The following is a 15,329-nucleotide window of genomic DNA, read 5'->3' as shown; positions in this document are numbered from 1 at the left end:
CTTGGATAATGAGTTTGGAATACCTACAATTGTTACACCTGGTGTTAAGTAGAGGTATATATCACCTCATGAGAGAGCGGAATAGCATAGTGTACCACAACACTACGAAGATCATAGAGAGACAAAAAACTTGTTGACATATTTACTTACAATAGATACTTAGCTGAACGCTATGCATACATGACAAAAATAATGAGTTACAAAGAACTCATGTCATTTGCAAAAGCAATCAGAGATGAGAAATGTTGTAAAGCAAGGGATGAAGAGTATGATGCATCCATTGACATCGAGATATGATCTCACTAATAACTTGGATAGTGAGTTTGGAATACTTGCAATTGTTACACCTGGTGTTATAAGTAGAGGTATATATCGCCTCATGAGAGAGCGGAATAGCATAGTGTACCACAACACTACAAAGATCATAGAGAGACAAAAAATTTGTTGACATATTTACTTACAATGGATACTTAGCTAAACACTATGCATACATGGCTTTCAACACTATGCATGAAGGCAAGATTTCTATTAGATGCAAGTGGGTCTACAAAGTCAACTGCAAATCAGATGGCTCACTTGAAATATACAAGGCCAGGTTAGTTGTGAAGGGTTATGCTCAACAATATGGGTTGGACTATGAAGAGACATTTAGTCCTATTGCACAAAGATGGCAATTGTACAGACAATCATTGCATTGGCACCATCCAAAGGTTGGAACTTATATCAAATGGATGTAAAGAATGCATTTTTGAATGGTCGTTTGATGGAAAAAGACTACATGGATCATAATCGAAAGAATATGTACATCCTAAATATACATCTTACGTTTGCGGATTGAAGAAACCACTGCATGGATTGAAATAAGCACCACAGGCATGGAATGCAAAAATCAGCTAACACTTACAAAGACTTGGCTTTCAAATGGATAAAGTTAATCATAGCTTGTTTACCAAGAAGATAGACAAAGGCTATGTGATTTTGGTGGTTTGAGTAGATGACTTGGTCATTACAAGTGATAATACATATGGGATTGATGAAATCATATCTATGTCGCAAAAAGAGTTTCAAATAAAAGATCTAGGAGAGCTGAAAATTTTCATTGGTATTGAAGTCATACACACAACTCAAGGAATTTGGATGTTACAAAAGCAGTATGCACATAATATATTGAACGTTGGAGTGCAAGCCCATGGATACTCCATTAGAAAAAAATATCAAGTTGATTGAAAATGTAACCATGTACAGATGGTTGATAGCTTGATTTATCTTACCATCACTAGACCTAATCTCAGTTATTCGGTTGGGTTAATCAATCAATTAATGCAAAGGCCAAGGAAACCTCATTTAGATGTAGTGAGAAGGATCATGAGGTATGTGAAGGCTACACTACACTATGGATTGTTTTATGAGTATGGCAAACCTCTTGAGCTTACAGGTTACAATGATGCAGATTAGGCTGGATGTACAAACAATAGAAGATCAACACATGGGTATGCATTTGATCTTGGCAACAACATGATTAACTAGAGCAGTAAAAATCACCCCACTATGGCTCTCTCTAGTATTGAAGTAGAATACAAAGGTGCAACCTTAGTTGCATGCTAAATTATTTGGCTCGTTTTAAGATGTTAGATGACTTGGGAGTACATGTGGATAAACCAATCAAGTTGTATTGTGACAACATGAGCAGTGTGCTTTTGGCAAGTAATCTTGTTTATCATACTAGATTGAAGCACATAGAAGTGCATTATCATTTCATTAGGGAAATTTCATTAGGGAAATGGTACTTGGAGGCAAGATAGACCTTATCCATGTGAAGACAAAACACTAGGTAGCAGACATCTTTACCAAATCACTTAGTAAAGATAAGTTTACTCATTTCAAATTGCTACTTGGGATATAGTAGATCACTTGAGCTTGAGGGAGAGTGTGAAGAATCGAGCTCATATGTCTGACTCCTTGTCCTTAGCTCAATGTCATTTTCGTGCCATAATAAATGAGTTGAGATCTATTTTTTGACTCTATTGTAGTTGTGTGTAGTTATCTATGTTACTCAATGAATAATGGGAAAGACTATTGAGAGCACCCTAGTCTCTAAGATTGCCTCACTCTCTATCTCTCTCTCTCCCTTTGTATCTTGAACATCAACCCTCATTGAAGATAGTTCAAGCATGTTTTAAAATAGCCCTGCATATACCTATTAGTTGCTCTAATTTTCTTCTCTTCTTTCTCTAGATCATCCCTATTATGGTTTGAATTAGGTTTTCTTCCTCATAAGCTTGAAATCTGCATTTATGCCCTATTTTTTCATTTTTCTCTCTTAACCGAATATGCCACGCACCTAAAAAATGCACTAGTCCTTCTCTTCTTGTCTTTGCCACCATCAATTAGCTCCAAACTTATGTTACCCAAAAATAACTCCTTTTTTTTATCATTCATGCACCAAGGTTGAGACATAGTCTTTAAGGCATTAAGTGCATTCACACATTTAATAGGTTAGATGCATGTAAAGCATACTCAACTCTTACATGACAAGATCCATGCTAAGTGCTATGTACATCAAGCAAGATCAACTTTATTTGAGCTTTATGTGTCTTTCAAATATGCTTGATCTTAGAGTTTCATTCCCTATCTATCAAAACATACAACATCGCAGTTGGCATTGCCTCTTATAGATGCCACAAGGCAAGAATTTCAATGGATGCGGATGCAAGATGGTCTAAGCTTTCTGTAATAAGCGAGACACATGGGAATTAGGGGTTAGATACCCAATTGCACCGATTGGAATATAAAAGGTGTAAGAGATCCAATTTAGGGCATCTATATATTATCAAGAACTAACTCTTCACCTTCTTCTTCAGCTTTCATGACTTCCTCCTCTCTCCCTCCCCTTTTCAATCTTTCTCTTTCTTCTTCTAGTATTTCTCTCTCCTCTTTTTCCTCTCTCCCTCTCTCTTATGTTCATTCTCCCACTCCTCTCAACCCCCTTTCATTACAATTGGTATCAAAGCCTCAAGCTTTGTTCCTTTCTCCGTTGCCCTTTTCTCAATCTAGCTTTCTTTTCAATTTTGGAAACTGTAGTTACTCAGGCAACAAATACATGTACAGCAAGGAGTACTATAGTTAGTGGAAATTTTCAAGAAGACAAGTAGGAGCTATGGCTAGAAATCTTGACATATCTAGAGGTAGAATGGTTAATTTAGCATGTCATTACCCTTTCTTATGCAACTTTTAGGAGTTATAGGATAAATTTGGAGCCTCAGGAGTCAGAGAAGGAGCAAAACCCCAGTTACTTTTTGCTTTAGGCCTTCTCTCTCTCCTCTTTTGAAAATTGCCATGGCTGCCATGCCCAAGAATCCTTCAAGTTCTTGCTTCTCCCTTCTCCAAGACCTCAAAGGTAGCAACCAATGGGCCCCCATCTCATGAGCACTTGATTAAGTAGTGGATAGGCTGGTTTCCTCCTTGTGGTGTCCTCCAAGAGGCAGCCTCGCAATTTGTAGTGTGATTCATGCTGCCTAGACTAATTTCCTCCTACCTCTCCTCATCCACTACCCTCTTGATCATTGGTTTCCTTGGCCTTCAAGCTCTCATTTGGGGACTCCTCCACTGAGATTGCACCTTTCTTCCCCCTTTTGCTAACCCCTCCATTTGAGATATACAAACCCTACGGTACACTATTTTAAATAGCCATTAAAGCTCAACCCAAGATCTCCAATCCTTCAAATTTCTTCAATCTCAAACCCCGCCCCCCCGTGGAGATTCTTCAACCATTCTTGGCTACATTGACCCAAATTGAAGACATGGAGGCTAGGATGCAAAGGTTTCTCATAGACAACCATGAAAGCTTCACATAAAGCTTTCAACTCTTGAAGAGCAAGCATGGGATCAAGCATGGGTGTGTCCATCCTCAAAGCAAGCATCAACCCCCTAAAGATTATACTCATTGAAGATGTCTTGATTCCACAAGCTGAATTAATGGAAGATTTGGGCTTCATTGATTAGTCAAGCCTTACTCATCTACTCCAATCATTGACAAGGTATGCTAATTAACTCTTAATCTCTCAGTTAATCCAATTGTTGAACTCAATCCTTTTGTTGGAGAGATTTAATGTTGCATGTCATCTCATACTTTGAATTCTCTTTTGAATTCTTGCTGTCCAATTAAATCAGTAGCTTGCTTGCCTTTCCCTACTAGATTAGAATTCCAATTAGCAATGGCACCTTTACTCAATTGGTTAATGCTAGTCCTAACACTTTCCTTATCATGTGTGTATTGATTTGTTCCTAAGAGATTAAGAAGCCCTTGTAAATAGGTAAGTGGCAGCCAATGAGTCACTAGACTGCCAAGGTAAGCCCTCCATCCAAAGCCCTTGTGAGTTATTGTCTTTCATGAAAAGGCCCAATGTTCAATTTCTTCATGCATCTCATGCTAGTTGAGTAATTAAAAATGTCTACCATGTATAGTCCAACTAAGGAAAAATGCTAATGTCAAGTGAGGTGGTAAGCTAAAAGAGAGGTGATCCTCCCTTACCACTTAAGACATTGAAGGGGGTATACCACCTAGCTCTGAGGGAACTTTTGCCCACCTCCCAGTGATTCGGAGCCCCTACACTTGTATAAAGGTACATGTATAATCCATGATCACCACATTACCGATTATATATCCCCTAACATGAGGCCCATTCATTGATCAAGACACCCATGTATAGTACTTGACATGTATGCAGTCAATGCAGGATGTATGGTATTGAAGCTTTCATAAGCAGTGTTGACAGAGTAAATTGATGCTTAAATGTGCTTGGGATTATGCTCAGTATGCTTTGTATGTTGGTTAGCATGATGCTTAGGCTCCTTATCCCTTAAGCCACTCATACAATGTGGAGTTGGGACCAAGACAGCAAGGCAATATTTTAGCTATAAGAATTCGGGGACAGTCACCACAAGCTTGTTGCAGTAACTTCAGCACTGAATCTAAGAGGGAACCTTGTAGCTCATTTTGTAGAGGGCATTCTCTCTTCAATTTGAATCGAATACATCCTCGATTAAAGTTATAGTCTAAAAGGTATGACCATTTTTGTGCATTGAGGTCATTGTGGACAAGGTGCAAAGCACTCCAAGATAGTCATAGAGATCCAATAGCACAATTCTCTTTTTTTCCCCCCTTCAATTTGAATAAAAAATTTCCTTAATTAGAGTTCCCTCTAGAAGTTATGCATGTTTTATTAATTGTGGGTCCTGTGGACTGCACTCAAATGGCAGGACAGAAAGGTAAAAGCAAGGCCCATGATGAGGTCCAAAGGGAGATTAGTGACTTCAGGGCCTCAATGAATGAGGAACCTAGCTTGGCACAAGATAATAATGGTGACATACACGAGGAGCTGCCCAATATAGAACCCTACAATATGCTCAATCACACCCTTGTCAACATGAGCTCCGTCACATGGAAAGGCACAATGACATAGTTACTAATCATCATCATATGCTATCAAAAATTGATCTTATGATCAAGCTAATGGCCCTCTCCAACTCTCAAACTCAACAAACCTTAGAGCACCTCACTACTCTTGAAGCCCAATTAGCCACTACCTCGGCACAAGATAAGGCAAATGAGTCCAAGCACGAATTACGATGGCCTTTACCATTGGAACTGCTTCATGGCCTACAAGTTATTATTGGAGCTAAGGGCATTCCCCCTACTACCACATATGAGTTTGGCGAGCCCTCTCACGTTAATGTGACGAGCCCCTCTTGAGCTCTCCCATCATCCATGCAACCAACCCCCCCGTGAGCTGTCCACTATCATTGACAGAAGCTCCCCCACTCTCCATAGGAGCCTGAATGGCACTTATATGCCTTAACCCAATAATGAACAATATGGTATTAATGGTCAGCACGTCACCCATCAGCAGTTTGGGGTCAATGTACAACATGGCTTATATGGACAACATGGTATATATAGATAGCAAGGCTTTCATGGGCAGCAAGGCCCAGCGATCTCCGTGACAAGATCATTCTTACCAAGTACAATGGGTAATCACCATCCCCATTGGACTTGGAAGAATAGATCTCTAAATTAGATTCATACTTTAATAATTACATGTGCACTAATGATCAAAAGATTCTCTTTACCCCTTGCCATTTAGAGGGATTTGTCCACACTTTGTGGCACTACATAAGCTGTGAGAATCATCAGTTTATTGATTGGGAAGACTTTAAGATACATATAGTTCAAGTCTTTATATCCTCGATGGAAAAAAGAGCGATTGGCAAGATGATGATACCACCTTGACCAATGAAATCTCCAGTGAGGGAGTACACAAATCAATTTATTTACTTGACCATATATGTTGAGAGCATTAGTAATGATGCAAAATTGCACAAGTACATCTATGGGTTAGAGCTTAGCTTATCGACTAATGTCATGGCTCAAAATCCTTCTACCTTGTTTGATGCAATTGAATTGGCTAAAAGACATGTAAGGAAGTACTGAAAAAATGAGAGATTTTAGCAAGGTTTTGGGTAGCCCCATACTTGAATGAGGCCAAGCTAATATGGTGGTATTTCTAGAGACAATCCCATGCCTAGTACCAATCCCAAAATTCCCACTTACATCCCTTTCTATGCTAAAAGAAAATAGAGAACTTTTGGGGTAGCACTTAACTCTAATTGTGAGCCCTAAAATACATTAACCTTGAGTGGTCAAAGTGGCCACAAATTCATTTTCTCAGATGTTATGAAATATCGAAAAGAAAAGGACTTATGTTTTTAAGTATGGAGATAATAATTACACAGCAAACCATGCCTCAAAATGCCCCTACAAGACAACAAAGGTCAAAGTTCACAACATGTATATTATGGAGGATTCGCAAAATGATAAAGAGGAGTTACGTGCCTTGAATACTACACATACCTTTGTTTATGCTAAAAATGAGAATTATTCCTAGTAGACTTGGGCCAAGAACAGTTCTATGATCCAAAGGATGGGTTTCCCTTTGACCCAAGTGGTTGCCCACCTCATGATTTTGATTTCACCACTTCCACTCCACCCCCTCAAGCTCCCACTTCCCTATGCTCCATCTCTATGGACACATGGACCGGCTCAAGAAGCCCCATCGCCTAGCGCATTCAACGAAGCATTAATGGAAAGCATGTATTTATCCTAGTGGATAGTAGTACTACCCACAATTTGGTTAATAGATTAACCATTGACGGGTTGAAATGCATCCCTACGAAATTACACCACCCCCTGAAAGTTCAAGTAGCAAACAATAAAGAAGAAATCAACACACATGTATACTCTAAAGTTTCCCTATACTTGGCTGAAAACTATGTGGCCTCAGTTGATCTAATTGGACAACTCATCTACCTAGAGGGAGTTTACTATGCATAGACAGCTCATCCATCTAGAGGAAGTTTATGATAATGCTATTTTTCAACTAATTATAGCAAAGCAACTCAAAAGGGAGTTTAAGAAATGCTTAGATCTCTTTGTCCTATACCTAAATAAGGAAAATTTTACTCCTCACAAGTGTCTAAGAATCCAGCATTGCAAGCCCTAAGAGAAAAGTATAACAATTTATTTCAAATGCCTACAACCCTTCCCCCTATAAGACAAGTAAACCACCCAATTGATCTAGAACCCCATTCTAAGCCAATGAACAAGCCACCTTATTAAATCTCCAAGTATAAGCGCGAAGAAGTTGTAAAGCAAGTCAAAGAGTTACTTGAGATGGGATTTATTAAACTGAGTTCCTCGTCTTATGTATCTCTAGTCCTACTAGTAGTCAAGAAGAAAGATTGCTCCTTTCGCATATGCATTGACTACAAAGACTTGAATGAGATCATAGTCAATAACCAGTATCCTATTCCAAGAATTAACGACTTATTGGATGAGTTGAAAGGTGCATGATATTTCACTAAGATTGATATGCGCTCTAGCTTATAAAAAATACGTATAGTGGGAGAGTGATGAGGTCAAAACGACTTTCAATAGTGATCATGGGCTTTATCATTTCCAAGTGATACATTTTTTATTTTGACTAATGTCCCCACCACCTTTCAGAGCCTCGTGAATAAAATCTTATACCCCTTCATTTTCAAGTTTGTGCTCGTATTCTTTGATGATATTCTTATTTACAGCACATCACGAGAGTAGTACGACAAGTATTTGATGTCTTGAGAGAACATACACTATCTGTTAAGGAAAGCAAATGCATCTTCATGTAAATCTCAAAGGAGTATTTGGGACACATTGTTAGTGAAAATGGCATACAAGCTTACCCCAAAAAGATATAATGTGTAAAGAACTAGCCCGCACCATCCAACACCACTTCATTATATAGTTTCCTTAGTCTCTTTTCATTTTATAGACATTTCATTAAGCATTAAGCCACCATTGTAGCACCTTTGACAAATTGATTAAAGAAGAAATCATTTTTTAAAAATGCTATTATTAAGATCGTAGCTTTAATAAATTGAAGGAAATGCTTACTTCAGCCCCTATTCTCGTATGCCCTAACTTCTCAAAAGAGTTTACCATTTAATGTGATGCTAGTGGCAGATAAATCAGTGATGTCTTGCCGCAAGAGCATGGTGTGATTACTTTTAAGAGTTGTCCTTGATGAAAAGGCGATACATATGAACGTTTACGACCAAGAGATGTTGGCCATCCTTCACGATGTTAAGAAATGGCAGCATTACCTCTATGGCAGTCATTTTAGGGTGAAGAACGACCATTGAGTGCTCCATTACTTCCTGACTCAGTCTACTTAAATACCTAAGCAGAGGAGATGGATGGCAACCTTGTAAAATTATAATTCTGACATCTCTCACATAGGAGCAAAGATAATATAGTAGTAGATTCACTATCATGGATGTGGGCATGGAAAGTATCTTTCATTTCAAAGTTACATAAAGATTAAATTGAGGAGCTTCAAGAGGCCTATTTACTAAATGAGAAATTCAACCACATATTCAAAAATTACAGTATGGGATAATAGACGAAAACTTTCAATATCAGCTAAAAAATGGCCTTATATGGTCCTATAGTAAGATTTTCATCCCCCACACTTTCCCCTTCAGACAAAGATCATGAAAGAGATGCATTTTTGTCCCATTATTGGCCATTTAGGTGTTTTCAAAACATATGATAGGATTGCCAAGAGCTTTCACTAAAAGGGTCTATGGAGGGATATCAAGGATCAAGGATTTTGTGCCCAATTGTGTCTCATGCCAACAAAATAAGCACATCACGCTTAGATCAACTAGTCTCTTGCAACCCTTAACCTATTCTTAAATGGAAATGGACACGCATCACTATGGATTTCATTATTAGATTACCCATCACCAAGAAATGATGAAATAGTACGTATGTGGTAGTTGATAGACTCACTAAGGCTATCCACTTTATTCCCACTAAAACTCAGTATATCACATCTCAAGCAGTCACTCAAATTATAAAGCACGTATTTGAATTACATGGGTTACCACAGGTTAGTGTGCATGACATGAATGCTAAGTTTATAAGCAACTTTTGATAGTGTGCATGACATGAATGCTAAGTTTATAAGCAACTTTTGACAAGCGATTTTCACATCTATGGGTACTAAGCTTGCTCCATCCACCACATACCACCCATAAATTGATGGTCAAAGACCAAAAGGGCCAATAAATGGGTTGAGATCTATCTACGGCACTTTTTCCGCCATGATGTACAACACACTTGGAATATGTGGCTCCACTTGGCTGAGTTTGCATACAACTCCACCTACTCTAGCATCAAGGTTTCTCCTTTTGAGACACTTTTTAGGTACAAAGTTCCCCTCCCTATGGTCCTCTTCAATGACAAGATCAAACACCAAAATAAAAAGGAGTTAGAGCACATACAAGCCATGCCTCATCAATGCAAAGTGAATCTTTGTAAAGCACAAGATTGTATAAAGCATTATGTTAATGGGACAAGAAGGCATCTAGAATTCCAAGAGGGAAAGCTAGTCCTATTGAAAGTGCCTAAGTCCTGCTACTCTACTATCAAGGAGAGTAGCAACGGCAAGCTGGCCCATCATTCCTATGGCTCCTATTGGATCCTGAAGAGAGTTGGGGACTTGACTTATCGATTAGAGCTTCCCTCCACTATCAAGATTCACAATGTGTTCCATGTCAATTAGTTGGAGCCCTTCATTGGCACCTCAGTGGACTATTTTACCTTCATATGTTTTGAGACTCCTAAAGCCTAGGTCTCCAAAATAAGGCTAAGGAGTTATGTCTTCAGCATATTGTGGGCTGAAAATAGTTCTATGTGGTGATAAAGGGACACTAAATGCTGACCACAAAAAATGGAACATAACTAAAGCAGTTTTGTTAAGGCACATTTCAACCTATGGAAGTTCTGTTCTTTTTGGAGAGAGAGGGGTAACCTACTGGAAAGAGTTTGCCAGTTGCCTCAGAAACCTTTGTATTTTGCTAGCAAAGTTTTAGGATCGTGAGCAAGGTTAGACAATTTTGATCTGATGACTGTGTCCCATTAAATGCCACAAGGATCGAGAATATAAACGTAAGAATCTTACAAGGTCAGATGGGAAAAAGGACAAATAACGACATTGAAACTACACACAGGTATGCCCACAACTGCATTGTGCATACAGAAAATACAATCATGAATACGTGTATATGTGCAGCATCAGCAGACAAAATTATCGAATATTCAGGTATCAACATGCCTGTTCTTATCAGCTGAATGCGATAACTCTTACATGGATTTTGGTAGTTCTTAACACATTTACAGCTTTTGTCTCACCCTGGCTCTGTTTTTACACTTGCTGAGATGGCAGTGTTTAAAACAACTAAAATCAGAAACAGCCTGACCTACACATCAGATAAACATTACATGAAAGCTATACTTTATAATGCTTGAGGAGCCTGTCAGCTTCACGAACCCCACTAAGAAATGCTCCATGGGTTGTGGAGTAAAAGTTTCTGTTGGTGGCTTCACCAGCAAAGAGCAGCTGCAAAGGAGAGGACTTAGTATTGGATGCAGGGTCAGTTGATGTAGGTGGTTCTACACTGAGGCCATCCCCTTCTCTGACTTCGCTGCATAATGATAAGGCTGACTTTTGCAGACTATCGTTAGTGTTGCCGCCTTCTGGCAACGGCTCTGCTAAAGTCTCCAAATCCCTTCCACTTGAACCAACAGCTACAAAGGAGTATGAACCTTGGCATAAAGGATTTGTTGCCCATTTGCTTCTCAATACTCCTCTAAACATACTTCTCAAACACAAATTCATGGATTTCTCATCTTCTGGAAGCTCTTGAAAATCATCTCTGTTCCTTCTTGTGCCTTCATTTTTTCCAGCCACCCCGAAACTGGTGAGCATTTGTGCCACTCCATTGAGAACCTCATCGTCAGATAGACCCTCCATTTCCAAAGCCTCCTCTCCGGCTAACCAACATGAGAGGACATTAGATCCTGGGTAAACAGGGGTCATGGAAAATATCTTTTTGGTCCACTTCGGTAAGCTCTCAACCTTCACAGAATCCTTATGGTGTAAGAATCGGAAGTATTGGCGTAAATGTTTATCTGCTGATGGGTCTAGCAGAAGGAAAAGCTTGTCAACGACACCAAAGCCTAATCGAGATATGGCTTCTAGCTTCCATGTGGGTAAAGTTGGCTCAAACAGCTCTTGATCTTGGAATTCTTTATCAGCCTTCCACCCTTGAAGGTCCTGCACTGATCTGCAAACAGAACTGTCTACTGCGAAATTCTTCAAAGTGCCTGTTTTTAGAACCCCTAAGGACATGGTCAAAATCACATGCTCAGCTTCAACAACAGAGCCATCTTCACAGTGCAAGACCACAGGTGCAAGTGTAGAAGGATGAGTACGGTTCCAGTATATCTTTTGTACTTTTTTCCTGAGCTTGACCGTGCCGGAGGGCAAGCCACCCTCCAGTTCTTTCAATACACTAATATATCCTTTAGCAATGGTTTTATGAGGACCTGGATATTCTGTGTATTCTTTCAAAGCATCGAGGTCCAGATCATCCAACGAATCGCATGCCGATAAACATCGTTCCATGGCTTGTAGCGACATGAACGCAGATTCCTGCAGTGCAAGGGGGTTCCATATCCCAGATGTATTGATGTCGCTCCCCTCAAAGGACCTCTTCATATCCTCTTCCTCTCTAAGAATGCTAGTCTGTTTCCCTTGTGTTTCTGTTGCTGCCTCGGAGTTCTGCACATGTGGTCCATCGGTGGACGGTTTTTGCACAGCAGCTTGCTCGGACAAGAATGAGAACAATCTCTGTCGCAGGAACGCACCGACACTTCCTTTCGAGGCGGCGGGTGATAACCGGCCTTCCCCTTTGTTTTTCACAAGGGCCATGGATGTCCTGTACAGGTCCATGGCAGGACCGACGAGCTGCGGATCGACGACAAGGCCGCCCTGGGCTCGGACGGCAGGGGGGCCACCGCTCGATCCGAGCTCCCGTGCACCGTCTCCAGACATGGCGCCAATCCTCTGGGCGATTCCGAAGACGGGGCTGCCGTTGATGCCATGAATGAAGGTTGCGCCGAGCTCCACCTGGTCGGAGCCGAGAAAGGAGGTGAGGATTCTGCCGCCCAGGCGGTCGCTGCCCTCCAGGACGGTGAGTTCGAATGGGGCGGCCGTCTGGTGCAGGCGGTGGGCTGCAGACAGACCCGCCATACCTGCTCCTACCACCACCACGCGAGGTCTCGGAGCCATGGTGACAGTCTTTTTTCTTAGCTTATTGTGATTGTTGTGATGATGAGAATTGGGCTATGCAGAAAGGCTCTTTGAGCTTTTACTATATGATTCTCACATTTATAATATAATTCTCACATTGTGAATTACAACAACATCATGAGCTTCTTCGAGGGTAGCACCCCCCCGGGACCGGCAGCCCATTGCCTCCGACCGCATCTAACTAGGTAATATGGTGCCTCTGGAGCAAAGCTACTGATAGTGAACACTCCAAGAAAAAATAAATGAAAAGAGCCCTTTGCCTTACATTAGAAATTTTTAAAAGCTTATTATGTTAAGCTTACTCTGATGATAGTAGAAACATTCCACAATCTAGCCTTTTAACCTTTACTATGATTATAATAAATTGCCAAAAATGGCACCCCGCTATAGAAAAGAATTCCACATTCTAAGCTGGTGAGCCCTTTTTTCTTTTTTTCTTCCCTATGCAAGCTATTAACAACTCAATCAATAGGATGATTGCTTGAGAAACATGTGGTCAAGGGTACAAATCCTATGATTGAGGTGGATAAAGTACAATCACAATAGGCTCTTAAGCTTACTATGAAGGTAGAGAAAACACGCAATCTGGCAAGCATGGTAAGGCTAGGGGCCATAAAAATGGGAGGCACGTGATAGGGCTCTAGGGAAAAGGGACCATATTAGTAAAACTAAGATTGTCTTGTATCCCTTTCACAACATGAATAGACTCAAGTATATGCTATTGAGAACATGTTATATAATGCTTTGTACTCACAATGCCAACATGTTGGAGATCAAATCTTATTTTCAAGTTGATCAAAAGAAATGTGAGTGCCAATAGTATCATAATTGGTCACTTTCGCTCATTTGCAAAAGGGTGCAAGGCAAAGGGGCCAATACAATGACATCTAACCTTCCCCCATAAGATTATTTTCCCAAGTGAGTAACATAATATTTTCATATAGTTCACCTATAAATATCATAATGATAGTCAAATAAAGAATTTGGAGCAATTTACTATGTGAGTGACCTACTACAGTGGCAAGTGGCAGGGGGGGGGGGGCGCTCAATAGAGCGATATTCAAGAATGCACTATTTTAAGATTGTACAAAATCTTAAATCTTTAAAAAATTACATGACTCACATTAAACTCACCAATACTATCATTGTTAGTCCCTTTCACTCATGTGCAAAAAGGGGCAAATACATCTAACCTTCCCCCATCATATTATTTCCCCAAATGAGTTACATGATGTTTTCTTAAAGTTCAACAACAAAAAATATATGATCGTTAACTATAAAATTTAGAGCATTTTAATATCTAAGGGGCATATTAGAGTGATAATAGGGGGGCCAATAGAGTGGCACTCAAGGATTCATTGTTTTAGGGTTTTACAAAATCTAAAATTACAAACATATATGACTCAATTGTTTGTCTCACATTAACTTATTTATAATAAATAAGGATGTGTGTCATAGCTTTAAGTGGCTAAAGAAGATGCATCTTTGGTGCAAATTTGTCATTAAATTGGGGTGCAATGCATTTTGCTTTTGGGGAGCTATGGCTTTATTGGCCCCTTTATCCTAGTAGCTATATAGTTTCAAACCCATGTAAACAGAGTATAATCAAGCAAGTCACTCATTTATGAACACCTTTTTCTCAATCAATATGATATCTTATGTCTCAAACTAGAACATGAGAATGTCTTTCTTGTTCATTTGGGTGTGACCATTTGAGAGTCGTAAAGTTATTGGCCACTTTACCCTAGCTTACTACAATTGTAATAGTAACAATTATCGTTCCTTGCACACTTCACACACACGGATTGCTATGCTGCTTCATGGCGTAACAAGGGAAGCAAAGTTACCGTGTGATATTTCACTTTTCTCATTGTCTTCCCTCATTTCTTCTCCACACATCGTATTTCGCTTTCCTCAACTTCATACGACAACTTTGCTCCCTTGCCTCTCTTTCTCTCTTTCCTTCGACACTTCATGCATAAGGAATGCCGCAAAAGCGACTTTGTGGGGGAAACAAAATTTTCATAATACCACATAGCAACTTCGCTTCCCTTTTGTGGTGACTGTGCTTGGACACCAATTACACATGGCATACCACAAGGAACATTAGTACATCTAACCTTCCTCCATCATATTCTTTCCCCAAATGAGTTATATAATGTCTTGTTATAGTTTAACAACAAAGATTATATGATAGTCAAATACAAAATTTAGAGCATTTTAAGATCTAAGGGGCATATTAGAGTGATAATGGGGGAGTCAATAGAGTGGCACTCAAGGATGCATTGTTTTAAGGTTTTACAAAATCTAAAATATTACAAACATATACGACTCAATTGTTTGCTTCATATTAACTTGCTTATAATAAATAAGGATTTGTGTCATAGCTTTAAGTGGCCAAAGAAGATACATCTTTTGTGCAAATTTGCCATTAAATTGGGGTGCAATGCATTTTACTTTTGGGAGGGCATGGCCTTATTGGCCCCTTTATCCTAGTAGCTTTATAGGTTTCAAACCCATGTAAATGAAGTATAATCCAGCACATCACTCATTATGAACACATTTTTCTCA

The 15,329-nt window shown here is 39.6% G+C and overlaps 1 protein-coding gene across 1 annotated transcript; it reads right to left on the bottom strand.

Moving 5' to 3' along the window:
* Positions 1-10,643: 10,643 nt before the first annotated feature.
* On the bottom strand, positions 10,644-12,932 carry LOC148024955 (putative polyamine oxidase 5). Its single transcript, XM_087694637.1, has one exon. The coding sequence runs from the start codon at positions 12,735-12,737 to the stop codon at positions 10,893-10,895; it is 1,845 nt and encodes a 614-aa protein (XP_087550763.1). The 5' UTR covers positions 12,738-12,932; the 3' UTR covers positions 10,644-10,892.
* Between the last annotated feature and the right edge of the window lie 2,397 nt (positions 12,933-15,329).

This window comes from Lygodium microphyllum, chromosome 15 (assembly GCF_053477565.2).
Source record: "Lygodium microphyllum isolate KBCC chromosome 15, Lygodium_microphyllum_v1.1.10, whole genome shotgun sequence".
Classification (NCBI taxonomy): domain Eukaryota; kingdom Viridiplantae; phylum Streptophyta; class Polypodiopsida; order Schizaeales; family Lygodiaceae; genus Lygodium; species Lygodium microphyllum.
The sequence above is the reverse complement of the archived record's forward strand: the minus strand, read 5'-3'. Positions and strand labels throughout refer to the sequence as shown.

What these genes read in the sequence shown, in the direction of transcription:
- LOC148024955 (XM_087694637.1), bottom strand. Translation starts at nt 12,737, where the DNA reads ATGGCTCCGAGACCTCGCGTGGTGGTGGTAGGAGCAGGTATGGCGGGT.